This window comes from Ochotona princeps, chromosome 23 (assembly GCF_030435755.1).
Source record: "Ochotona princeps isolate mOchPri1 chromosome 23, mOchPri1.hap1, whole genome shotgun sequence".
Lineage (NCBI taxonomy): Eukaryota > Metazoa > Chordata > Mammalia > Lagomorpha > Ochotonidae > Ochotona > Ochotona princeps.
Window position 1 is genome coordinate 16,582,416 of NC_080854.1, and position 27,012 is coordinate 16,609,427.

The window sequence follows — 27,012 nt, forward strand, 5'->3', positions numbered from 1 at the left end:
TAACAACACCTGCTGACATGGATGTGGGGAGAAAGGTACCCTCCTTCACTGCTGGTGGGAGTGCAGGCTAATAATAGTATGGAGAGCGCTTGGAGAATTGCAAGCAAACCTTCCATATGACCCAGCTATTCTACTCCTAGGAATACACCCCCATATAACTCTAATTAAAAATAGAGCAGATCCCATTGTACAGGCTTATTTAAATAAATGTTTTAGCAATGTAAATCTGCATATTTATTGAAGAAATAGAGACGACTAAGATAGGAAAAACAAGAGCTTTGAAAAGGGCCAGAACAATTACTGGTGACTTCAATAAAAAATCAGTCATTATTGAAGTATTCTGTGTTCTACAATTTCTTCCTTTATTATCTTTAAGCCACCTGTACAAAGTATCTTGTTCATTAGCATGCCAGTGAATTTTTTTAGTTGGAAATAGTATAGGCCAATCCCCCTGGAACAAGCCAAATTTTAAATTTATTTTAAAATTTATTTAAGCATCCCTTTTTGGCCTGCGTGTTTGTAATGGTGTGGATTCACTTTTCAATGAACTGAAATATCTCACACATTGATCTGTAACATAAATATTTATCAATTTGGTAAAATTTGGTTGATCAATAATTATATGATAATGTAATACAAATGTTGGTTTGCAAATTTTGAAAGATTGTACGCAAGTGCAAGAGAACTTACATAGTTAATTTAAATGTGAACAAAATCAAATAAAAACTATAATGAATACATAAAAATAATAAAAATGTTCTGTGTCTAGTGCATATTCTAATCATGTAGTCATCAAAACTTAGCAGGAAACGGATCCAGTATTGAATTGTGCAATTGAGTAAAGGGACTCTTTCGAAAGGTGTGAGGATTTGGTGAAGAAGCCACATTTAATGGCACAACACTCTCAGATTAGGAGCCATGGGAGTCCCAGTAAAAGAATTAATTGTAATACAGGGCACAATAAGGTATTAATATATTTTTAATCCAGTGATGGCTATTTATGCGAATTCAATCACACCCAACATTTTTCTGGTATTGGATGGCTATAAGATCTTCATGCCAGCATTCATTCTGGACTTGTACTTAGAATGATAGAATGCTCCGTTCAAAATGTAAATCGTGGGGCGTGTGAGTTGGCCAGGCTATCACATATCAAGATATTTTATGCCTTCCCTTCTCCTCGAGGTCAAGTAATTATGCTATTCTTGATTCGCCACTTAACTTAGTCTACCAGAATTTGAACTGCCCATTAATGTTTTTGGTGCTGAGCAATTCATTTAACAAAAGATCATTTGAGTGACCATGCAGGATAGTAAGGGATTCCAGCTGTTGGCCTCACTGAATGGTGTATTAACATGTGTTTTGATAATCTGCATGAAATTGTTGCTGAATGTTTCTGGAAGTGCTTAATGATTGTGCAACTAATGCCATTCAATGTTAGTGGTGCAGAAACCAACAAAAACATTGCAATTTTTACTTTTGGATTCTTGGAAAATGATTCAAATTATTTCTCATTAGAAATATGATAGGTTCAATAAAGTGACCACTGATAATTGTTGCGCATGTCTGATGTCCAAACAGCCCTCCAAACAAAACTTCTTTCAAGCCCAGCAGCATTCCTTTCCTCTTACTATGCATTGCCTCTTGTATCTTGTTAAGATTTGCCTTCAGTGTTGACTAATGTCAAAATTCAACAGTGGAGGATGTGGTAAAGATATGTCAATACAATTAAGTTGCTTTGCTTTCCCCACATTTCTCCCAGCCCTGAGTACTTGAAAGTGAATGTTCCCAAAGGAAACTTTAGAACTTAACATTTTTAAAATAAATACTTGTCTGTTTGTAGATGAATCAGCAAAGCATATTGCTTCACTGCACTAATATTTTCTGTCTGTGTGTGTGTGTCTGTCTGTCTGTAAGAAAAGGGATATGGAAGCAGGAAAAGATTTAAAAGAGGGAAGATGGGGGAGAAGAGAAAGGAATAAGGAATGAGAATGGAGAAAAGAGGTGAGAACAGTATTTAGACACAGAAGAAGACGATAAATACGCCCCAATATACTTGCAAAACAATGCAGTTTACCATGTTGAATCCCAGAAAATCAAGATCAACAGTTTAGTATTCACATTTTTACAGGTGTTTCTCTACTGGATTGGTTTTCTGTAGTTGCTAAACAAATTTCTATAAAATTTGTGTCTTAAAATATAATAGAAAATTATGCTCTCACAGTTCTGGAGGGCAGAAATTGAAATCAGTTTCTTTAAGCTGAAATCAAGACATCAACAAAAATCCTTTTGTTCTGGGTAAGGTACAAATCCCAGGTTTCAAGGACTGGTCTATGAATGTTGGGGGCTCCGTTTTGCAGCTTCCTCTCCTATCCATCAACACACAGTATAACCCTCTGCTTTTACTGTTACCAGCTATTAGATTTTGACTAGAATGGGGAAAAGATGGAGTCTGTGATGACCAGACAGGTTTGTGCTCATTGTCAGTAATGAACACAACACGTGTGAAAGCATAGTGTTTTCTGTTCACTCCAGTCTAAGCTGTCTTATCTCCGTATTCTCGATACTCAGCTCAATGTTTTCCATGTAAAACATTCAGTAGACATCCCTGGAGGACACAGATAAGCTTATGAGTTCTTTCCTCATGATGACTGTCTCCTTACTCGTGGACAAACTCAGTAGAGGAAGTTGTGTTTACAGCCAAGATTGTTGATCAGTTATTTAATCCTGAAGCTTCCTGCCATTGCTCTTTAGGGGCCAGTGTTGGAGCACAACAAGTTAAACCAACACTTACAACATCAGGGTGACATATTAGAGTATCTGTTCAAGTCCCAGTTATTCTGCCTCCATTACAGCTTGCTACTAATGTACCATAGAAGGCAACAGGTGATATCTCAAAGTACTTAGTTCCATGCCACACATGTGAACAACTGGGAAGGAGTTCCTGGCTCTTGATACATGCCTGGTTGTTGGAGCCAGTTGGGGAGTGAAACAAGATTCTATCTATCTATCTATCTATCTATCTATCTATCTATCCATCCCTTTTGTATGTGTGTATATGCGTACACATGTACATTTTTTGTGTGTCTCTTCTCGTTGTCATTCTGCCTTTCAAATAAATCCATCTTTTCAAAAAGTGACCTTGGATATATTTTCCTTTCTCTGGCCTCTTGATGGATTTGTAGTTAGCTTGATGCCACTTCTATTAGTTCTCTTTCTTTTAAATAATTATTTTACTTAAAGGTTAGATTTACAGAGAGAGAGAGGAAGAAATACAGAGAGCAATCTTCCATCTGCTAGCTCACTCCACAAATGGTTGCAACATTCAGAGTTGAGCTGGTCTGAAGCTGAGGGCCAGGAGCCTTCTGCAGATCTCCCATGTGGGTGCAGGGAGCAAGGACATGAGCCAAACTCCACTGCTTTCCAAGGCCATTGGCAGGAAGCTGTATTGAAAGTGGAGCAGTAGGGACTCAAACTGGCACGCGTAAGAGATGCCAGTGCCACATGTGGAGGGTTTGTTGGCTGTGCCACTGTGCCTACCCCTGCATTAACTCTTTTTAAGCACTAATTTTTGGAGTCCTGTTCTATCATGTAAAGAAATCCAACTGTCATAATGTTAACATGGTATGAGGAAGTCTAGCCCTCATAGAGAGGTCACGTTTTGTTCTTGGGCTAACTAGCCCCAGCAGAGATCCTTGCCAAAAGCCAGCGTCAATCGCAAGGCATGTGAGTGTAGAGGGTTCTGATGGTCCCAGCCTCAAAGTGTTGGGTCTCTTTCTCAGCATTTGCATCTTCCAGTGGAAACCCTAAATGGTGTGGTGGAGAAAAAAACCATTACTACGTAGGCCTTTGTGACTATCAAATCCTATCATTCAAACTACTATATTGCTCCCCTGTATGTGATAAATACTGATTTCTCTTTTGTGCTGGAGCTAGCTCCAGAACACTGATTTTGTTATTTCTCCCCATGTCCAACACTCCTCCATTGCAGACACACTGCCATTTTCAAATGATCAAATATTAATATTGAGAACATATAAGTGACTATTTAATAAATAGGATTGATAACATCCCACTTTTCATCTCTGGATTAATCATCATTTAAATTTTTCTCAGGAGAGTTGATATTTTGCAAACAACGATATGAGTAGAATCATTGAAACAGTAGGAATCTAATTACTAAAACCTAGGAACATGCCCCATCCCCAGAGAATATTTACTGACTATAAATAAAGAACAAGTGATGGGCACAATCAATGACTTCCATTTCTTGCCACTTGTTTTAATACTTCTACATTCAGTACTTATCCCCAAAGGAAACAATTTCCTTACTAGAAATAGAACCATCTCTCTACAAATATCTGTGGTTCTGCAAGATAACACAGCTAAAGATAGTCTATTCTGCTAATAATAAATTCATTTATCTAGGTTGTTGAGAAAAGACACAGACAAGTTACATGCTGACAAGCCCATATTGAATATTTTATTTTTAGTAACTATAGTTAAAAAGAAACTTTATGTAGTCTTTTAGCCCAAAGGTCAGGTAGTTAACACAGTCACCTACAGTACATTTTTTTTTAAAGATTTTATTATTATTGGAAAGCCGGATATACAGAGAGGAGGAGAGACAGAGAGGAAGATCCTCCATCCGATGATTGACTCCCCAAGTGAGCCGCAACGGGCCGGTGCGCGCCAATCCGAAGCCGGGAACCAGGAACCTCTTCCGGGTCTCCCACGCGGGTGCAGGGTCCCAAAGCTTTGGGCTGTCCTCAACTGCTTTCCCAGGCCACAAGCAGGGAGCTAGACGGGAAGTGGAGCTTCCGGGATTAGAACCGGCGCTCATATGGGATCCCGGGGCGTCCAAGGCGAGGACTCTAGCTGCTAGGCCACGCCGTCCGGCCCACCTACAGTACATTTTTTAAAAGAACGTATTTATTTTTAAGATTTATTTGAAAGAACAATAGAATGAAGAGACAGAGATAAAGAGAGTTTCTGTATGCTGGTTCATGCTCTAAAATGCCTGCAACACTCAGGACTAAATGGATCTGGAGTCAGAAAGTAGAAAGTCCTGCTGGCTCTCCCAAGTAACTGTCAGGAACCTAAGAACTTGGGACATTATCTGCAGCTACTGGGCACCTTAGCTGGAAGCTGGATGGGAAGCTCACATTAGCCAGGATTCAGCGTCGCACTCTGACTTAAGGTGCATGGATCCCGAGCGGGAGATTTCACCGGCTATACCGCAATGCCAACTGTCACTTTAACACTGAAAAGATAATTCCTGTATGAAGGTAAATGATGTAATTTCGGCATTATATTGAGCATTTTAATATTGACAGTGTTTTGAAATGCCTTTCATGTAGAGGTAGTGCAATAGAAAATGAAAGGAAATATATTCACATATAACAAAATTATCTACTGATGAGGCAAACTACAAGTCACAGGCTGAACACTAAGGAATCACTTGTGGAAATGTGGGAAGAACACTGGACGGGACTCAGAACTGTTAGATTCTAGACCGAGCTCTACCGTAAATGAGCTTGGAACGTCACACAAGTCACTGAACCCTGCTGCCTTCTACTGCTTTGTGGAAAAGAAGGAAATCATACTGGCTCATCTGGTAATGTGGATTGTGAAGCCAGGAAACTATACTGGATCATATGGGAATGTGTATTCTCAAGTCAGTGTCTACATGTAGGCTGATTTCTTGTTTCTGGGAACATTCTACAGGTAAGTTGCCCAGGAATTTTTTCAGCATGTATTTATTTTTCGTGTACACAAGCATACATGAATCTTTTTCTATGTATCACATGTATTTATTTTATGTAAATACACATATATTTATTTACATGCATATATATTTTAAGCCCTTCATAATAATTTAGAAAACAATAAATGAAACAAATATATTGGGTAGGCAGGGGAAATTACCAGAAAAATATCAGGAGGAAGTGGAGTAACTGGGAGAATTTTACAACGGTTCATGCAATGAACACCTGAAGCAAGAAGCAAGCATAGGATTGTGATGAGGAGGTGGATTTTATCAGTATTTATGGAGTGAAATAAGCAAGATTTCTTGAATAGTTGGATTTCTTGAATAGGAAGGGAAACATCTAGAATTACCATGTAGCTTAATTTTGGTTTGTTTGACATAACTGGTTAATACCTGTCGAAGCTACTATCCAATTAAAGGAGTGTAGTTAGGAACAAAGATAGCAAGATTGCATTATGAGCATGATTGTCTCAACATATCTTCAAGTCACAAATGAGAAAACATTTGTTATGCATCAGCCTATGTAACCATGACTAAAGCGTTAAGTTGTTAGCTGCAGCCCAGAATTTGAGTGTTTTGGAAACTATGGAATTCAATTCAGAAAAATGGATGCAATGTTGAGAGGAAAACATGGAACAGAGATTCTCAAACTTCATTGCTCTTGTGAGGGAAGGTCAGGATGTTTTTAGGAATAGAATTAAAAGATAAGTTTACTTTTGTTCCAAGAAAAAGTGAAATCTATACAACAGGATTCCTCAAAAAGCTCAGCAATTACTATTGTGAAAAATAATGCATGGACTTCAAAATTTTTGCAAAAAAGTGACTTTAGCTTTTAATCCTATTTCCCACAAACTCCTTGATATTCTCTTAATAGAAATTATCTGAAGAACTGGATTAAAATACTGGCTCTACTGACAGATTCTTTTTAACTGGGTAGAAAATAAGGCTCGGGAGTTTTCATTTTGATCACAGAGAAGATCCAGAAAGTGGCGTTTTTGAGAAGCAATGTGTAAGTAAATGAACTCATAGGCTGGCAGGAAGTATTGAAGAGTCACGGATACTGGAAGAAAAATTAAGAAAGGAGCAGCATGAGGAGCAATCAAAGAGGCATCACAGTGACCAGAGGACATGTAGCCAAGGAAACGAGTGATCAGAATTCCAAGATGGAACAAGGTTTGATAGCGGCAAGGGCAGCACAGATGCCAACTCACCGGAAAGAAGATGCTATGGTAGAAAAGCTTTCATCAAAGGCAGGGAGAGGTTCAGGCAGAGGGAACACAGCTGTGGAGACGTAGGTCATTCTCACTCAGAGGCTTGGAATTTGTGTTCCATGTGTATCACGTGCTATTTGGGATTATAATGCACATGTTTCCATTATTTATAAGCCATAAATTCATTATACAATGTGAAGAAAGCTTTGTTTATCAAAATAGTTTAGGAACTTTCAAGATTATATAACAACTATAGAATCAAAAATATTTGGTTGCTTATTTGTACATGACTTTGATTCAACTGTAAAAACACAAGCATGACAAGTCTGGTTTGAAATAAGCATCAAGAAAATTATGAAGGCATTTATTTCACAGAGACAACTTAAAATATTATACCAACCACTCCATCCCCCTCAAAGAAAAAGCCACACTTTAAAACTACTTAAAATTCATGAAAATTTATTGAACAGCAAGTGAATTTCTCCATAGCTAAGATATAGCTGAAAATGAAGATCATAAATAGAATGAGGTCATCTAATCACTTACTATACAATACATCATTAACAGCATTTGTCTTTTTAAATTTAACTTATAATATTGCCTTCAATCTGTTCCTCATACTGACATATATGTCTGGTACACTGACGGTAAGACATTTGACAGCTGCTATTAAAACAAAAAACCTTCCATTCAGGAAGCGCAGAATAAGGCAGGGAAAGCAATCCTTTTGCAGGGTTGTTCTATGGAGTAAATGGCATTACTGAATGTGATGATGCCTCGGCACATGGGAGCTGTCCAGCAAATGTTATTGCCCGTTCTTTCTGATAGAGGAAGTAACCAAGGGGACCATTACACAAAGGTTGAATTCTAACTGGTAGGAAGAGACAATTAATACAGCAACACTGACAGATTCCTAAATGTAATTTCAGAGCTGATTTTGGAAAAATTGAGATAAGTGGAATATTACAACATTTTAGACTCTGGGAAGCAAATTTTCAAGAACCCCCCACATACACACACACCACCACCACCACCATCACACACATATTTTAACAAATCTAGCTCAAAGGAATAGAAATATGCAAACACACACACACACACACACACACACACACACACACACACACAGATTTCAACTTTAAAAAGAAAGGCAGACAAAAAATTAGCACAGTTTAATCCAAGTCGGCGTCAGCCTTGAGAGGGATAACTTTTTGTCCTTCAAACACAGAAGGAACTGTGTGTTAAGTACCAGTGTTTCAGAGGCATTTTTAGTACTGAATTGCACTGGAAATCACTAAATTTCTCTTTATTCTAAAAGTGTGAGTCTAGCCGTGGGGGATGCTGCTGTCAGGAAAATAAGTAAAATGAAGTTTCACAACTGAAGAAATTCAGTGAAAGGGTAAGTTAAACCCACACAACTCGTTAGCTCTTAAGAACATTACCATTTTGTCATTTGGAAAGGAAATTTAAAAAAAAAATCGTGATTGCAAATTACATCTGCAGTGAGAGGACTAGATGTAATGATTCATATATGAGGAGGGATTGTATTTTCTTACTCAATACTCTGAATTATTAGATGAAGAAACTGAGTTCAAGACAAATTGTTCTCAAGTCACTTAGCTGGCTAATGACAAAACAAGACTTCAAAGACATTCGGATTTAACTGTCAAGTTGATTTTCAAATTTGTTTATGTTTTCAGGTAGAATGAGAATTATATGGATGTAATTTTCTAACATTGTTCTTTCAAATGGCATTTAAAAGCTAGGTTCCAAAAGTTGCAAAAGATTATACTTTACCTGAGGATAATTATATAGATATTTTTACTTTTGTTAGAGCTTTCCAAATGCATAGAAACTTTATTTTTCCAATTATGAATCATACCCAGGTGGCAAGATATGAAAATCTTGCAAATATATTGAAAGTCAGAATTTAATCATCCACATACTTGTGAACTGTTTCAACATAAATATATTTTACGCCTACATAGCTAATCTTATATAATTATCATGCCTGAATTTTTTAATATATAATTGAGATAATTGTGATTCTTTGTCTCACCACAAATGTGAATATTAAAGAAAATTTGTGTTTCTCTTACACTGTTTAAAACTGAAATAATTCTATTGTTCAAACAACCATTTAAGAGATAATACATCCAGAGAACACAAAAGTTTATAATTTTGGAAATAATTATGAAATACAAATGTGAAGATCTGTATCTACAGTATTAATCACAAAAACAAAACATTAGCAAAAAATCTGTAAAGTATCAAATTTTACCCATCAATTTCAAATTTCTTATAATAATCATGCATTTCATAGCAATAACAAAATTTCATCTTTTTCTTTTTAAAGAATCAAGATTTATTAGAAAGGTTGCATTACAGAGACAAGGAGAGACAGAGAGAAAGACAGATCTTCCATCTGTGGTTCATTTCCCCAACAGCTGCAGTTGCTGGAGACAAGTCAAGCCAAAGCCAGGGACCAGGAGTTTCTTTTGGGTCTCCCACAAGTGCACAAGGGCCCACGCACTTGATCAATCCTCCACTGCTTTTCCAGTCTCAGTATCAAGGAGCTACTGTAGCAGCCAGGACTAGAAGCAGTGCCCAAATGGGAGGCAGGAACTACAGTTGATGCGCTGGTTCCAACAAAGTTTTATATCTCTTTAGATTAAAAAGAAACTAAAAACTTCCAAAATTATTCAGTCTCCAGCTGAAGTGAGTAAAATTCAGTAGTATTGAAGATAGTGTTTAACGTATACAAATAGGCCTCCAGTTGTCCCTGCAGGCACCTACCTGGCACTACTGTTAACTATGCACAAGTCCCCTCGAGTGGTGCATGATAAGTCACTGAATGTTCTCAGCTGGTTCCAAGCAACTAGGAAAGCTGAACACTGGTTGACTTAATGTTAATATAATAACCTGGTATTCAGAAATGTACTCAGCATATGCTTTCTTCTTGCTTCCCACCATCTCTTTCAGTTATTTAAATGATGCAGAAAGTTTCTGGACCTTGTTCGGCCTTAATCCAGCTAGAAATGCTTTCTAAACTAATATGTATTTACGGATATTAACATTAAATATACAATGGGTTCTTTAAAAGGAAAAGTATTAAGGTCAATGTTATGACATAGACAGTAGAACTGCTGTCTGTGACATCAACATTCCATATGGGCAGTTCATGTTCCAGCTGCTACACTTCAATCCAGCTCCTAAGGAGCTGGGAAAAGCAAGGAACATTGGCCCTCGCATCTGGATCCTAGTACCTGCCATCCATATGGGAAACTTGGATAAAGCTCTTGCCTCCTGACTTCAGGCTGATGCTGTCTTACTGTGGCCATCTGGGGAGTGAACCTGTGTGTGTGTGTGTGTGTGTGTGTGTGTGTGTCCCCCTCTCACTCTGTAACTCTGACTTTTAAGCACATAAATAAACCTCTTTTAAAAAAAGGAGAATGATTATAATGACTTATGAGGGCTTTGCATATCAAAGAGTATGCAAAGAGTAGCTTGGTTTTTCAAGTTGTTGTTTTTGTCCAATGCTTCAGCTGGAACTGGTCTTTTAGATGTAATGAATTCTAAAACATATCCTGTCAACATTAAAGAGAATTCCAACTACAAACTAAACTGAACCTACATTGGTGAGATCAAATAAAAAAGGCTCTTGGCCTGTTGTGGTGTCAACATGGATAGATCTCTTTTTTTACATTCAGGAAATCCATTTCCTGAAATACACAGTCTATTCAATCAAATCTCTAGCTGCAGTAGCCCAAAGGCAGGCAGCAAGGGAGTTCCCACAAGGCACTGCTTCAAACTGATCAAAGAGGTTGATTGGAACTTCGAGAGAGAAAGTACTGAACACCATGGTGATCCCTTGGGACAACCAATCAGATTGGTGTCTCCACAACCAAAAGCCTAAGCAGAAGAACTTTAGGAGATGTTCCTAGGAATCTGGATGAGTTACAGGGGTTAGATCCAACATGTTTAACAACATGCTTGATGTTCCAAAGTTTTTGGTGGCAAATGGAGCCATTTTATCTGTGTAGGAAATACCCAAGGTCTCAGGGTCCCAAGCTGCAGGACAAAGCATGAAGCTGGTGGGATCTTAAGAGAAGTCCAATGAATCTGTATTTCACTGACAGGACACAGAAAGAAAGTAGGAGCATCTGAAATTCCAATCTGAAACATAATTACAAATACCTTCCTATCATGAGATAGTGACAAAAAATGAACATTTATTTCTTCAAGAAAATTTCAGGGCAGCATGATGGCTCAATGGCTAAATCTTCACCCATATGGTACTGGTTCATGTCTTGGTTGCTCCACTTCCCATCCAGATCCCTGATAATGGCCTGCAAAAGCTGTAGAGGATAGCCCAAAGACTTGGGCCCTGCACCCACGTAGGAGGCCCAGAAGAAGCTCTGGGCTCCTAGCCTCTGGCTCCAGATCAGCTCAGCTTTGACTATTGCACTCATTTTGGGAGTGAACCAGTGGATGGAAGATCTTTCTCTCTATCCCTTTCTCCATAAATCTGATGTGCCTTTCCAATGAAAATAAGTAAATCTTAAAAAAAAAAAAAAAAGAGAGAGAAAATCAGAAACTTCCCAGAAATAAATACGATGAATGCACTTTGAAAATTGTGTGCAAAAAGAAAATAGTCAAGAGGAAATATCACATTTGATAGCTAGATATTCCAACATATAGCTAGATATATATCCACTATCTCCTGGCACATTAGTAAACAACATCGAAAAGATCTGTTGAGCTGTAAATTGCATAGAGATTAGTACAAACAGTACTACACATCAGACATCCACCAGAGTCCAGAATAAAAAAGCAGATTTGCACACACCTAGTTTAACTTTGCCTTTTTTGTGCTAGTATTCTCCGTAAGGGCCTGCATTCACTTAACAAATATTCTTACTTACGCTTCTCTCCAACTACTCTGCACTTTCTGGGCCTGAATACAAATGTCAGTTGCATCTATCAATGACAGTAGAGTGATAAAGTTTATGAAAATTCTCCAGTTTTTTGAGATAATCTGAAAATATGGATGTTTTGTAACTTCATTTCCCCTCCTAACATTGGCAACCAATTAAAAGCTAATGAATAAAAATCACTGCATGGGGTAACAATGAAAGGTGTAAACAAAGCTTTATAGCCAAACTAAATTACCTCTAATGTGCATTTCAGCTTTAAATCTTGGGTACTATTAATAATGATGAAGAAAACTTTGAAAGCTTGAGAAGATCCTCAAAAGGAGCTTATAATATAAATACTACTGATTTGCAGATACACATTCAAACCATTTACGTGGACTGAGAATTCAAAGAAATCCTTTCCAACTGCCTGAATCTAAGGCAGGCTTTGATTTTCTTAAAGTCGGGGTTAGCAATTCAAGTCTAGAGTCAAAATGATAACTAAACCCTACAACAGTGGTGGCAGGCATTATGGCAAACTTGGTTAGATCAATGCTTTGGATACCCAAACGCCTTCTTGAAAAGCTTAAGTCAAGCTTTTCAAGATATGGTTCAGCTTCTGATTTAAGTTCCTGCTGAGTATAAGGAGGCACATAATGCCCATATGTGAGAGACTAATGATACTCGTGGCTTGTAGCTTTGGCTTGACCCAGCCTCAGCTGTGTAAGCATTAGACACTCAGCAAAAGCAAGATTCATTCTCTCTATGCTATACCTTCTGCTTTTTCATTCAGGCTTTCAAATACAGAAATACATTTTTCTTAAAAAATGCTATATTTGTGAATTTCTGTATATCCATGCACATTACTTCTGAAAAGACTCTGAGCGTATGTTTCAGCTAAAATATTAAAGTGTTAAGGTTATAATTACTTACACATATTAGAATTTTTTTTTCTGTCTTCAGTCCTAAACTAGCTGATGCATGAGTTCTTGCTGGTTAAGTCTGTACACCACCAGCAAATGATATAAAACATCATTTATTTTGTCCAAAAATAAGAAAGGTTAAAAAATCAAATGAGACCCTTTTTGCATTTATCAATTTACATGGCTTTCCCTTTATTTGTCCTTTCTAGAAAATATTACCTGCATTTTAAATCCAAAGGAAGTACTATTATATAACTATAAAAATAAATCATCTTATGACTACAACTTTCTTTAAAAATGCAGAGCCAAAACACAACCTACACACTAAATTTCAGATTTCTGTACAAACTGTTACAGAAGTTTTGAAAGCCAATTTCAAGTGTCAAACGCCATTTACAAAAATTTTACACAGTGAATGTGCAATTTTGTACTATGACAAAGAAGCAAATGTAGGATAAATTCAGTGTTTACACTAAACGGGCTAATGTTGAGTAGTCAAAAGTTTTATAATCACGTACATAAAGGGTAGAAACAAAGTAGTCAGAAGTTTTATAATCACATACATAAAGGGTAGAAACTGAGAAAATGTCAGTCTTCCATGTGCTTATTATTTGTCAATTGAGTCTATACATTGGAACTATTATTACCTATAGACTGTGAAATGTTTTTCTTCCCTTTTACTTTCTTATTGTTACTGTTTGTTTTACAAAATCCCCTTAACAAAGTTAGGACAACAAAGAACTTGCAGGTTAAGAAATTCAATCTTTCCAGCTAGCTGTGCCATGTTGTACTGTGAACCAGCAGGCCAGTTATACCCGTATTATTTTCTGTAGCTATTTTTTTTTTCATTTGCTTTGTGATTTCCTTTTTCCTGCTTCTAACCAACAGTAATTTTTATCAATCTATATAGTTGTAAATACTTTACAAATTAATGGATGTAATATATATAAGTTAGCATTTTTTCAAGTCAAATGTCATGCAACATAGGCTAGAATTTATTAACAAAATGAAATAGGAATAGTGCTATAACTCTTAGTGGCTGTCTTGGTTTGTGTGAGCTGTAGTAACAAAACGGCATAAACCAAGTAGCTCACAACAACAGAAATTTCTTCCTCCTAGTTCTGAAAGCTGGGAAGCTTGAGATCAAGACCAGCACACCCAGGGTCTGATGAGTACCTGTTCTCTGGCTCATACATTGTGCCTCCTTTCCATGTTCTCATTTCACAGAATTGAGTGAGCTCCCTTGGGCTACTTTTGAGGGCACTGACTCTGCTCATGAGTGCAGGGCCACCCTCTAAAGTACTTCTCAAAAAGTCCCATTTTCCAAAAGCCCTGATTTCCACTAGGATTGGGGTTTAAACAGATGAATTTTCAGGGGACACAAATATTCAGATCTTAGTTCAAGTTTAATAAAATAAGTTTGGAAAAGCATCTAAGGCTTTTGTGTCATAACTTTTTTCAGTTTCCAGGTACCACCTATGAGATTATACCAAAGTACAAGGGACATGCAACTTCGATGAACTTTCTTACATCAAATTTTCTTTAACAAACACTATGTTGAAAGGATTTTTTCAAATGCAATTACATAATGAAATTGGTTCCCCTTAGGAATTCATTCAAGAAATAGTTTATGAAGTTAAAAATATGTATCTTCTAGTAAATCCAGAACATTGCAAAGCCAGGGCAAAAAATTCTTCAGATTGTTAATCACCCAGACCTGTTTTGTTACACAGCTGATGTGTATAATTCAGAAATGAAATATGATTAAAATCAGACTCCAATTTTGTATGTGCTTACAGATCTACTTAAGTTCATAGAATCTGTCAATGTCATTGACGAGTATGGGGAAAGAAAAACAGACCATAAACATACAACATTTGCAGAATAGTTAGAGGAAGAACAGGAAAGGGGAATATGGAAGAATGGTAAGAAAACCCAGGAGTATGTTTCAGTGAAGGCAAAAAATGACACTACTGTAGAAATGTAGAGGTGAGGGCCAGTGTGGTCAGCTGGGTAAGCTGCCTTCGGGGATACCAGCATCCCCTATCAGAGTTCCAGTTACTGCTTTGGGTTCCACTTGTTCATACTGTGCCCCAAAAGCAGAACAGGCTGCTCAGGTACTTAGGTCGTTGGTACTCGTGGGAGAACAGGACAGCATTGCTGGCTTCCGGCTTCAGCACTGTTGGTGCCATTAGAGAGTTACCCAGAGGATGGGAATCCCTTGCTTCCTGTCTTTCAAACAGATAAACTCAAAAAGCAGGAGTCGTCAACCATGCTAAACGTGATAGGACTCCCTGGGTAAAGTAAGGACAGAAAATCATCAGATGGATTTTGCTACATGGAAATCAGGGTTATTTAGGTTGAGAAGCTGTTTCATATGAATTAACTGAAAAAAAAAAAAAAACTTGGATTCGATCAGCTAACTTCGCCATTTATAAGATGAATATATAAGCAATCAACATCAACTATATAAAACCCTTTTTAAAAGCTGTAAAAAGATTTGCAAAAAAAATGTACAATTACATGAAAATCTATGCAGAAGTGAACATGTGCTTTATCAAAAGAGAGTTGAGCTATAAAAGAGATATTTTTACTTCCTTGAATCCATTAATGCACCTCCACTCGACAGTGGAGTGTCACCGTTTGTGACTTTAGGCCTAAGGGAAGGATCTACAAATAAAACACAAGGTCCAAGCTGACTGCTTCTGGGCTGCCTTGGTGGCACAGCACGTCTGACTCTGCAGCTTGCAACGCCCGCACCCCGAGACCCCGCTCTGCTTCTGGTCCAGCCCTGTTTCCACGTGCCTGTGAAGGCAGCGGTCTGCTGCTCTAACAGAGGCCCCAGATGGAATGAAAGGCTCCTGGTTTTGGTCTGTACTTGCCAGGATCAGATCTTGTATCCATTTGGGGAGTGTACCAGCAGATGATTCTGTCAACCACGCCTTTCAAACAAATCAATCTTAAAAAAACAAAAATGGAAAAAATGCTGGCTGCCAAATCAGATGCTCACTGGGCGTATCATGTTTTATCATTAGACAACAGATGCATATTACTAACGCAGACGTTCATTAAAGCATCCCATTCGGACTTAGCCTTTTCACTTTCCTTTTCAAATGAAGACTAAAATCTTATCAAAAGCCTGTTTTTCTCCTTCGAAAAACTGATGTTTTCTATTATGTTATCTCCCAATTTATTCCACTGTTAGTGGCCTTTTAAATTACTTTTAAATTCATGCTAGTATTTTACATGCAACTTCTGTATTTATATTGAAATATGAATTTAGCGTTTAAAATTGGTATTAAGTTCATAAAATGAATTGAGTCACTTTCCAAACATTAGTATCTTTCAGGGAAATTTTAAAGCTTTTCTGGACAAACTAATTGTTCTAGGTTTCTCTTGGGAGGTTTTGTTGAAACATTCTCAATTTGTAATGAAACTGGCCCAAATTTTCCCTCTTTACATAATTTTCATGCCCGAAATAATTTGTTTCTTTGTACTTTTTAAACATCTAGAGCCTCTTTTGTGTTTAGGGCCATCACTTCACCAATTCTGAAGATTTTCTATTTCCTTTTGATAAAATTTCTCAGATCATCTTGCTGGTGAGGGGGGTGGGGTAAACAGGTTACTGCTCTAACTGTTGATTGTTTCAGCTCTCCCAATTCACCGTCTTAAAAAACATTTATCTTCCACTGCACATTTTTCTTGGGCACTTTTTCTTAATCTCTTTAGATAAGTGCTGATTTTATTTTCTTACTTCCTAGAAATACAAAACATTATGAATGGCCACTACGTATACTGGTAACCAGACCACGCACCCCAGACCACAAACAGCAAAAGACATAAAGATCTTCCAGTTCCAAAATGAATGAAAATTTCTTCAAACATCATGTTTTATCACTTTAAAATTGTGATTTTTTTTTTTTCCTTTAGAATCTACCCCATGTATTTTATTCTAAAAATGTTTCTTCCCAAAATTAGGGCACTGCAGAAGGCAGACACATCATGTTAATCAGCGGCTATCTGCAGCAGCACCCTCCTGTATTCCAAGGATAATTCTAGCTAAAATACCTGGCGATTATCTACTTTCACATGCAGTTTCCACTTTCGCATGATCAGTCTTACTTATACATTCAAGAGTGCTTTCCTGGTTAAATAAGCCAATTTCATTACTACAAGCATACAAGTTAAAAAATCAAAATACGTAAATTCTAATCATATGAATGTTTTTTAAGGCAAGTATAATAATCCATTTTTACTTAAAAAAAAAAAAACTTAATCCACATCTGCACATTTACTCCCCAATGGTACAAGGTGGCTGCTGGGTCATTCTAAGTCCAAGAGCTGGGAAATCAATAGGAGTTTTCATCATGGGGTGCGGGATCAGTCCACTTGAGCCGTCACTGACCTGGAACCCAGAGAGGAGCTGAGACGCAAGCCCAAGTCCTCTGCCGTGAGATGCAGGTGGGCAGCTGAAGCTGTGGCTTAGCCTGCTGCATCAAAGGCCTGCCTGTCCTCACTCACAGACTGCCCCACAACTCGGGAGGTGCGTGGTTATAAACCAAATATTCTGCTGAGGTAAATTTACAGCAATTACTAAGTTACAAGAATCACTTTTATTTACAAACGATTAGGTAGCTCTGCTTGCAAACAATATTAATCTGAGGGTTTGCTGTAGTACGGACGAACTTCATGGTTTATATAATTCTTGTGTTGAGAAAGTTTCCACACTCTGCAGCCTAACAGATAATTTTTGCATAAATGCAAACGTCGTATTACAATCTGTAAAAATCTATTGTCTGTAAGGCACGAAGTTTTACTTAAAAAGACAACTATGTTACTTAACTGAATGGAATGAGAGGTCTAATCACAGCTTAAGATAGGAAATATTTGTCCAAAGCAAAAGCATTAATACACAACAATCGCAAGTAGCAACATTAAAATTCCTTTTATTGTCCCTCCAGTAGAATTAAAAATCCCACAGTCCTGAGTCAAATGTCGTTTCTTAATTTTCCAGTTGTTGTGATTTGTCTTCTTTTGGTCTATTCAACAGAAAGTGAACTATCTGAAGCAAAACCTCATCATTAAAACCCTTCACATCTCCGTCCTCAATTGCTTCATAGAGAGGCTGACTTTGTGTTCCCCAGCATATATTTTTACGAGGGTTATTTTGATCAGCTTGTGCAGTCAGTGCCAAAGTATTTAACTGGTAGCAGAAAAAGGAAAAATATTTGCCATCTGTGATCACGCCCTGGGAGACAAAAGGTCGAGTAACATCTGCTTCACTCCAGAACCCTGTGGAAGAAAGTCAGGCTATGATTGACACCATTCTTACACCAAAACAGCACAAACACATTAGAAGGTTACAAATGCCTCCTACAAGCCAGGCACTTTACCTTGCCAGTTCCTGAAGATCACGTGTTTCCTCTGTCTCCATTCTATCCTTCTGTTTCAATCCTGCACCAAGAGTATCTCCTTGCTACTACACTGAAATACATCACTCATTCTTTTCAACAATTTCTACCTCAACAGCTTTCAACTTTATTTCATTTAAGAATGGTGGCAAACTCCATCTTACAGACCCACCTTTTCTACTTTTGGGACTAACTACAGTATTATTCAATGACTTCAAACACACTGCCGATCTTCCCATATCAACAACCACCCAGCAACCATTCTGGCTCTTTTCTTCACCACATCTGTGAAAACACACCTTTCTGTCTGCTTAAGGATTCTGACAATGTCTTCCGATAATTCAGTTTTCTGCTTCATATTCCAGAACTTATTTTCTAAGTGTTCATTTTGTTGCACATGTCTTAGGTAATAAAGATCAAAGATGCTTTTAACATCTCTACTATTCAAATGTTCTGGTTGCTTTTTGCTTCAGGATGACAGGCCTTCATACTTTAAAACCAAATTGCCTAGACCAAGTAACAACTATTTTTCCGTGCATATTTTATAATATCCTGAACGGAAGTAACAAGTGAACTCTGTTAAGTGGCATTTTATTTGTAGGAATGAATGGTGTCCTACGCGCATCGTAAAATAAATTTCTCTCTCACCTTTTTTTTTTCTTTTTTGATTCTGACTATGATTCCCACTTCTCCAATTCCAACAAAGATTTGTTGGGCACGTTAGAAATACACACATGGGGCTGGTGCTCATCTCAACCCATATGGCCACCAGTTCCAGTCTCAGCTACTCTACTTCTGATCCAGCTCCCTGCTAATGGCCTAGAAAAGTTGCAGAAGACAGCTTTGGGGCCCTGCACTCACATGGGAGACCCAGAAGAAGCTAGTGACTCCCAGCACTGGATCAGCTCAGCTCTGGCCATTGCAGCCACTGGGGAGTGAACCACTGCATGGAAGATTTATAATTCTTTCTCTCTCCCTCTACACTCCGATTTTCAAGTAAAATAAAGAAATCTTAAAAAAAAAAATACAGGAAAAAGGTGAACTGATTAACAATGTATTAAAATTCACCTGGATGTTTATATAGGATTAATCAAATTCATATTATATTACTTTAGATTTGGGGATAAAATTCAAGTATCTCACAATGGGAGCTAAAATCCATCATTCACCACCCCTTCTTCATCAGCCTGCATGTTATTTGTTAAACACTTAGAAACGTTTCCAACTGAGACTTCCATGTTTGCCTGCGAGTGTCTTGTCTCATATTTATGCAGATAATTCTTTACCATTCAGATCTCTGCGGAAGCATTTTGAGATACCTCACCTGAATGACTCTGTAAATAAACTCCAACAAATACCTAATTTGTACTCATCACCATAAGTAATTTTACCGTTTAGCATATTCCCTCTAGAGTATTACCATCAGCTAGAAATATAACAGTTAATCTCTTATTCTCTTACTGTAATAGAAATTCCAAATTCCACAATAATCTTTGTCTCACTCACTACTGATCTCCAAAGTCTCCAGTGTAAGCTTGGTAAAAAAGAACCATTCATTACTTACTAAATGATCATCTCCTAATCTAAAGAAAGTGATGTGGTGGTTTACAGTTTTAAGTTAAGTCATTCCTTCGGGATGGCTCAGCTCCAGCTGTTGCAGCCACATGGGGAGTGAATCACTGGATGGAAGATCTTCTCTGTCTCTCCTTCTCTCTGTATATCTGCCTTTCCAATAAAAATAAATAAATCTTTTTTAAAAAAAATGCTGTTACCACCTACAAAAAGATGACTTAATTGACTTTAGTACGCAGTACACTTGCAAAAACCACCAGAAAAACCTATTTTCCCACATGATTTGGTCGAAGCAAAATTAAAAACAAAATTCGAAAGTTTGCTCAAGAGGAACTAACAAATTTCAAAGGTAAGATGCTTCATTATGGATTTAGAGCAAGCATGTTTTGCCAACACAACAGCTTTCTCAGTGTTGCTTAGATTGCTCCTATGTTTTAACCCAGAGAAAACAAGATTAAATATTAAAGTCTTAAAATGACATAACTACCTCTAAAGTACAATAAGATTAGTCTTACCTTGATACATAGCCTGTGCCCCAGTCCAAGCAAAAAGACTTGCTATAGCATTGGCTCTAAAAACAACTTCTATCTGATCAGCACAGTTGCGCCTCACAAGCCTTTCTCTGTTTAATTTGTCAGGTAACAGATGAAACTGGGTGTGGCCATAACAGCACGGATCTGCTGTTTTTGTGCCTACAGAGCAAAATAAAAATGTTTAACATGTTTCAGTACTGGTTCAAACCCATTTTTAAAAATACACATCATGTGTTATGTACTTTAAAACACATAAATGGAAAAATCTTGATTATGATAAAACTGAATTTCATGGCTAGCACCACTTTTCTGTTATTTATTATAAAGGCCACTATCATACAAAGAATTGATATAAAACTTAAATCTTTCACCTTTTTTATTCGCACCCTTTAGTCATCAGCTTTCTTACTGCCCTTTTATATTCAAGACATAGTAACTTCATCATTTTCAAAATTCCTTTATTATTTAATGTAATATTACACAATCCTGTCTTTTCTTTTTTTAAAAATGATTTTTATCTCACATTTCTAAGTAAAGAAAATAAGGGCTGATGTTTCATAAAATGTGGATACTCTTGATTTTTGTGGTAAGGTCTTTTCAACAGGAACATGTTCACAGGTAACTTCCCATGCTAAACGACTGAAAGGGGCTGGTACAAAGCAGTTCTGGAAAACCTAAACACAACTCGCAGAGTTCTCACGTCAGCTCTATGAGGGCACATATCAGCTTTTAATAATGTTGACTCCTTCACGGTTTCAGTAAAAATGCCATTACAATCTCTGGCATGGTTCCAAACATTTCTACTTTGAAAAAACTGAGATTGTTTTATTGTATATAAAAGAAAAAATCAACAAAGCCTCGTAAGTATTTCTTTTACTTAAATACTCCTAATTCAGTAGAAGCAAGTAAAATGTCAATGGTCAGCTGAAAGAATCTTTTCTTTCCAATTTTCATGTACTTTGCAGTACCTTGAAATTATGAAGTACGTTTCTCAGGGACCATCTATACCACTCACAATCATCGAGAACTGAGTTTTTCAACAACCCTATCCCATCCCAATGTTGCCATTTCATTCCTCCACTTTTTTGTGTGTTTTAACTGCCACATATCAGAGAAAACATATTTGTCTTCTTCATATTGGTTATTTAATTAAGTATAATGGTTTTCAGTTGAATCCATTTTGTTGCAAAAGACAGGGTTTCATTCTTTTTATGGCTGATTATTATTGCATTATATACATACGTCATACTTTATTTATTTAGTCATAATAGCTAAAGTCATCCCAGATGCTTATCAATAAAAATTTTTCTATGAATCATTGAAAAAAAACTGAGTTTTTATAATAATTGGGTGCTCCATATCTGCTTAATTAGAGTTCATTCTCTAAATCTGAACGATACTTTCAACACATTATGACACAGTACATGGCCAAAAAAACTTACCAATAAATATGCTGTTTTCATATTGTCGTTTGAATAAGGGAAGTTTGTCGGGTTTACATTTCATCACAGGGATTTCCACAGGAACAGAATAGTCCAATGGCACAAACTTAAAGAAACAGAAAAGAAAGAGTGAATTCACTGGGATATTAGTGTCTATGTAATTCACTGGCATTGTTACTAGATTTAAAATCTTAAGGTGGTTTGATTTCATAATGCTATCACCCATCTCAATGAAAGGCCAAACTGGGCCTGTCACTTGTTTTTACAAATAAAGTTTTACTGGAACACAGCCTTTTACATATTGTGTATAATTGCTTCTATAACGTAAGACTAGAGCAGAACAGTTTCCACATAGACTTACATGGCTGGCACCACTTAAAACATTCACTTTTACACAGAGTGTGTTCACCCGTCATCCAGATACATGGACAATTTTCTGACAGAACAGCAACAAGTAACATGACGAAATTCTGAATTGTAAAGATCCTTTTTATTTACAAATAGCTAATACAGTCTACGTCCTATTAAAAATATTTTAAAATTACTGTTTTTATATCAACACAAAGAAAAAACTATATGGTCCTGAAAACTGATGTCTTAACTTCAGGACAATGATTTGATCCTTGTAACATATTCCCTGAAAAGTGAAAAAGATTTTCAGCTAAGATGCAGTCAAAGAAAATTTAAAGAAGAGAAACATTTTAACTGAGTGTGCCCTAGGTTGGCTGCGACGTTTTCTACTTTGTGGAACAACAGACACAGTTACAATAAATCCTTATTACCTCTGGGAGTTGCTTAGTTATTCGAATCTGGTTGTGTGGCGTATCATTTATTTGGTATCGCAATGCATCCACATGACCTTTTCGATGACCTTTGGAAATAATTTCTTCATCTCGCAACCAATAAAAGTTAACAGGGCGTTTAGAGTCTAACGAAAGAAAGTCAAAATGTTCTCATTAGATCATTTCAATAAACTAGGTTTATCTGAATGAGGAGGAACCTTAACTTAGGGCTCAACAAGAATGAGTGTGTCTAATTAAAAACATGTTAAAATCTACTCGGATGCTAGATAAGGGTCAGGGTTATGTGGCTACTTAATTTCAACAATAATGACCTAAACACACATAACAAACACAATTCATAAGTTAATCATAATCAAGATGCCATCATTAGGGTGAATACTAGAGCCAGGGAGATGTCTCAGTTAATAAAATGCAAAAAAAAAAAAAAAAAAAAAAAACAAACTTGTAGGAATGCCACTCATCAGAAACAAGAAGTTTAAACAAATCAGAGCTGTCCTAGGAATTGTTCGTTCAATTTTCACACTCTGAAAGGTTGCTAATGGTTATCATCAGGCCATTTTACAGGCACCGGGGTCTTAAAAAAGTAAAACACATATTCTTTCCACCACTCCTGAACAGTCCAAGCCCCTGACGCTTCCCTCCAGCACAGTTCCTCTGCATCTGAGACAGTACCACACTCACTCCGAGCTCAGGTGAGCAGAGATCTAGTTACTACTTCCATGTTAAAATACCTGCTGCATAAGTTTTCGACGAAAAATGTGTAGCACAGTTTTTTAAAGTGCCAGCCGTTAGTTTTTTTAATGTCTGTACTGAACAGTTAATATACTTGGTCGATTGCTTACTGGGGGACTTCAGATTGGCTCAATTTAAATCCTTATCCACAATCTACCTATGGGGCTTTAGGCCAGACACTTTTCACCATTTCGCTTCTTCAGGCTTTTTTTTTTTTTTTTTTTGGTGAGAATTCCTTCACTGACACACACACACAAATCCAGAACACCTGGCACAGAATAAAAACTAAGGCCATGTTCGATATTTGGTTAACACTTCATTTAACCCTCATAATTGCATGAGCAGGTATTACTGTAGTCATTTTCATCTTGAAAAAAGAAACATTAAACTAAGGTCACGCAGCATCAGCGTGGGACAGACCAAATCCCACTGTCCCAACAACCCCTACGCTTTTTCAACGTGGCTGGACAGGGCAGATCCGTGACCAGGAAACCAGGCCTACCCCAGGCCAGAACGGAGGGACTAGAAAACAACCAAACAAAAGTGAAATACTACTCGAAGCGTGGGCAAACAGGCGGCCAGAGGGGCCCGACGCTCACCGAAGGCGGCGGAGGCCAGGGTCGGGTTGTGCGGGCTGAGCAGGCCCGTGAGCGTGGACACCAGCTGGTGCAGGCTGGCCGAGGCCAGGGCGTCGCGTGGCTGGACGTGCGGGGCCCGCGGCCGGCGCGGCAGGTGGACGCGCTCCTGCAGCAGGCAGTGGCGCGCCGCGGAGCGCAGGGCGGCCACGTCCAGCGCGGGCGCAGGCTCGGGCGCGGCGGGCGGCGGCGGCAGCCCCGACAGGAACACGGTCTTGGTGAAGCCCTGGTACCAGCGGTCAGCGTTCAGGGCGAAGGTCTGCGGGTACACCACGTACTTCATGAACTGCATCTTGGTAAGGATGCGCAGCCTCTCGTCCACGGTCGCGGCTGCGTGCGCTGTGGCTTGCCAGCGCTCCACCCGCCGCTGCCGGGCCGCCTTGCTGTCGGCCGTCAGGGAAGCCACGATCGGCGGGTACCGCGCTACCTCGGACCCGGGCTTCTGTGGAGCCGTCTCAGCTGCGGTATGCAGCGGCTGCCCCCGGCCGCGGGACACCAGCCTCCAGCACCTGGACGCCGCCATCTTCCCCCAGGGTCCCCGACCCGGACGTCGACGTCAGCACTTGGCCCCGCACGCTTGCCGTAGGGACCAATCAGGAAGCGGTATCGGAGTCAGCCTCGGGAACGCCGATTCCTACTGGCTGTGGGACGCGTTCCCTCGCTGGCGTCTCAGCCAATGAGATGGCGTGTGCGAAGTCGGTCGCGGATTTGAGCAGGAGCTGGGTTTTCCGCGGCTCTGTCTGTGAGGAAAACAAACTTGGAGAGGAGATGCTGCCACCGGGGTAGTTTGGCGGGGCGAAGGCTGCATGCAGCGCGGAAACCCCAAGCCCGTGGCTGAAGTTAGTGGTTTTGTTGTTATATGTCACGCTGCTTTTGTGTTTTACTTGTCCGAGAGAGGAATTGTTTTTGCAAATACAGTAAGCTGTGGAGTGACCACTGCAGATTCAGGAGGAAATAGTGTCAGCATTTCCCTGCGCTTATCCGCGAATTCGTGATGTATTTTGTGTTTTTAAAAGGAGTATATTTCTAGTAAGATTGAATCGGGGAAAACAGGAAAGGTTTTTTTTAACGACTAAAGAATGAGATCGAAATTTTTGCTTGTATTAAAACCCATTATTATTTAAGCGTGAATTGATTGCTAGTAATGCGTGAACACGTTACGAATTTCTAAAGTTTTTAATTACAGCAACTATTCACTGCTTCTGCATGAGCTCTCTAAATACCTGTTTGTTTGTTTTTTCAAATCGCCCAAATCATTCAAAATCTGAGCTCATTTTTGGGTATCTGGGCCAGCTCTGGCTTTATGAGGGCATTTGGGAGTTGACCCAGTGAATAGAGGATCTTTGTGTCTTTCATTCTTTAAAAGAATAAATAAAACTAAATACATAGAAAAGAAATGTTTCCTTAAACAGTTGCTAGCAGAATCAGCTATCCTTTCAACATTAGTAATACAAACCTGTATCCCATATTTAAGGGTAAAAGTGAGGTGCTTGGTGTTATCTAAAGTGAAGTAACACTTTTGTATAACAACATAGTACAGTGTTAGCCAATGTATCCTAGAAACCTAGGTAAATAATTTTAGAAACTCTCCTACTATCCCCACATAGGTATCAGAATGAGGGATCAGAAGAAATGAGCTGACACCAGAAGATGTAATTCTGCCAGAAAATGCTTTTGCGCTTTTTTGGTGAGTGAAAATAATTTAAGTGTATCAATACTGAGAAGAACTTAGGAGGGAGGCTGAGGGAAAGGAGAATGGTGACTGAAAGAGCGGGCAGATCTGGAAGAAAGTGGGGTAAGATCGGCAGAGTGCCAGCATACAAAGAGAGGGGACCACGTGGGGATCATGCAGGTTTATTTCTAGGCTCCAGAGCTTTTAGATTACACGCAGGGAAACAGACCTGAGGCCACAGTTACAGAGCATGGAGGGGCAATATTGGTACCGCAAACCCGGTTTGCATACCTCTCAGTCAGTTTCACTCAGTGACTTGAGTGTTTTGCATGTGAAGGGGTGATCTAAGTGCTTAGGATACTAAGCCAAATAAAGCAAAGCTTTCTCTGCAGCAGGGAGATAGGCCATACAATACGATAATAAGTGATACGATTTGTTTTAAGGCAGTAAGTCTATGAAAAATAAAGTAGGAGCAGGGAAAGTTAAGACCATGTGTGGTGGTGGCCAGGGGGAGGAGGAAGTTGTTGGCCGTCTTAGGTTTTCAGTCAGAGGGATGCTCCTGAAAAACTGGGCAGACCAGCAGGGACTGGGGAGAACTGAAGGGTGGCCTGTGCTGGTGTTGGGAAGGAGTTGTAACAGAAGAAGCAGCTGTTGTGTGTCACTGCCTTAGATGTGTGTCTGGTGATTTCAGACATCAGGAAGGTGTGGTGGGAGGAAATGATGGATAGGTGGTAGGCAAAGGGGCTAGAAAGAAGGAGCCAGATTGGAAATGTGCTGGAGGCATATTCCAACATTGTGAGAGCTCTTCATATGACTGTGAGAGCAGGAAGAGTCGCTGGAGGATTCAGCTCAGAGGGACGTCATGGTGTGATTTGGGATTGTGTGTTAGTTTGGGCTGCTGTTATACCACAGATTGTTTGGTTTCAATAACAGAAATGTATTTTCTCATCATTTTGGTGGGTGGAGGTCTGAGATGAGGTATAGATGTCATTGACACATGTGTTGAGTTTGACTTCTGGAAGGACCAGAGACTCCATCACTCAGGTCATAATTATACAACTGATCCCCAGTAAAGACGCTGGACACTAACATGCAAGTGAGCTTGACAACAGTTTGTATTGTCACAAATCCTTGCCTGGAGAATCAAGCATTGTTTGTGGAACTCTGCTGGGAGAGAATGACTGGAAATTTACAAATGCTTCCTCAACTCCGTCGTTGCATCAGTTTATTATAAGAAAGTATAACTTTGAACATAACAGTTTTTCTAAGCTTGAGTAATCCTTTTAGAAAATCACCAAAACTAAGAATGGTCTTGAGGAACCCTATAAACAACAACCCTGGAAGCAAGTACCTTACGTTTACAATCAAAATTAGGGCTGGGGCCGGCAGAGA

The 27,012-nt window shown here is 38.6% G+C and overlaps 1 protein-coding gene across 1 annotated transcript; it reads right to left on the reverse strand.

Moving 5' to 3' along the window:
* Nucleotides 1-17,746: 17,746 nt before the first annotated feature.
* On the reverse strand, nt 17,747-24,499 carry MRPS30 (mitochondrial ribosomal protein S30). The gene is made up of 5 exons (XM_058680169.1): nt 23,913-24,499; nt 22,561-22,706; nt 21,779-21,884; nt 20,319-20,495; nt 17,747-18,112 (listed from the first exon to the last, which is right to left on the reverse strand). The coding sequence occupies exons 1-5, from the start codon at nt 24,469-24,471 to the stop codon at nt 17,823-17,825; spliced, it is 1,278 nt and encodes a 425-aa protein (XP_058536152.1). The 5' UTR covers nt 24,472-24,499; the 3' UTR covers nt 17,747-17,822.
* Between the last annotated feature and the right edge of the window lie 2,513 nt (nt 24,500-27,012).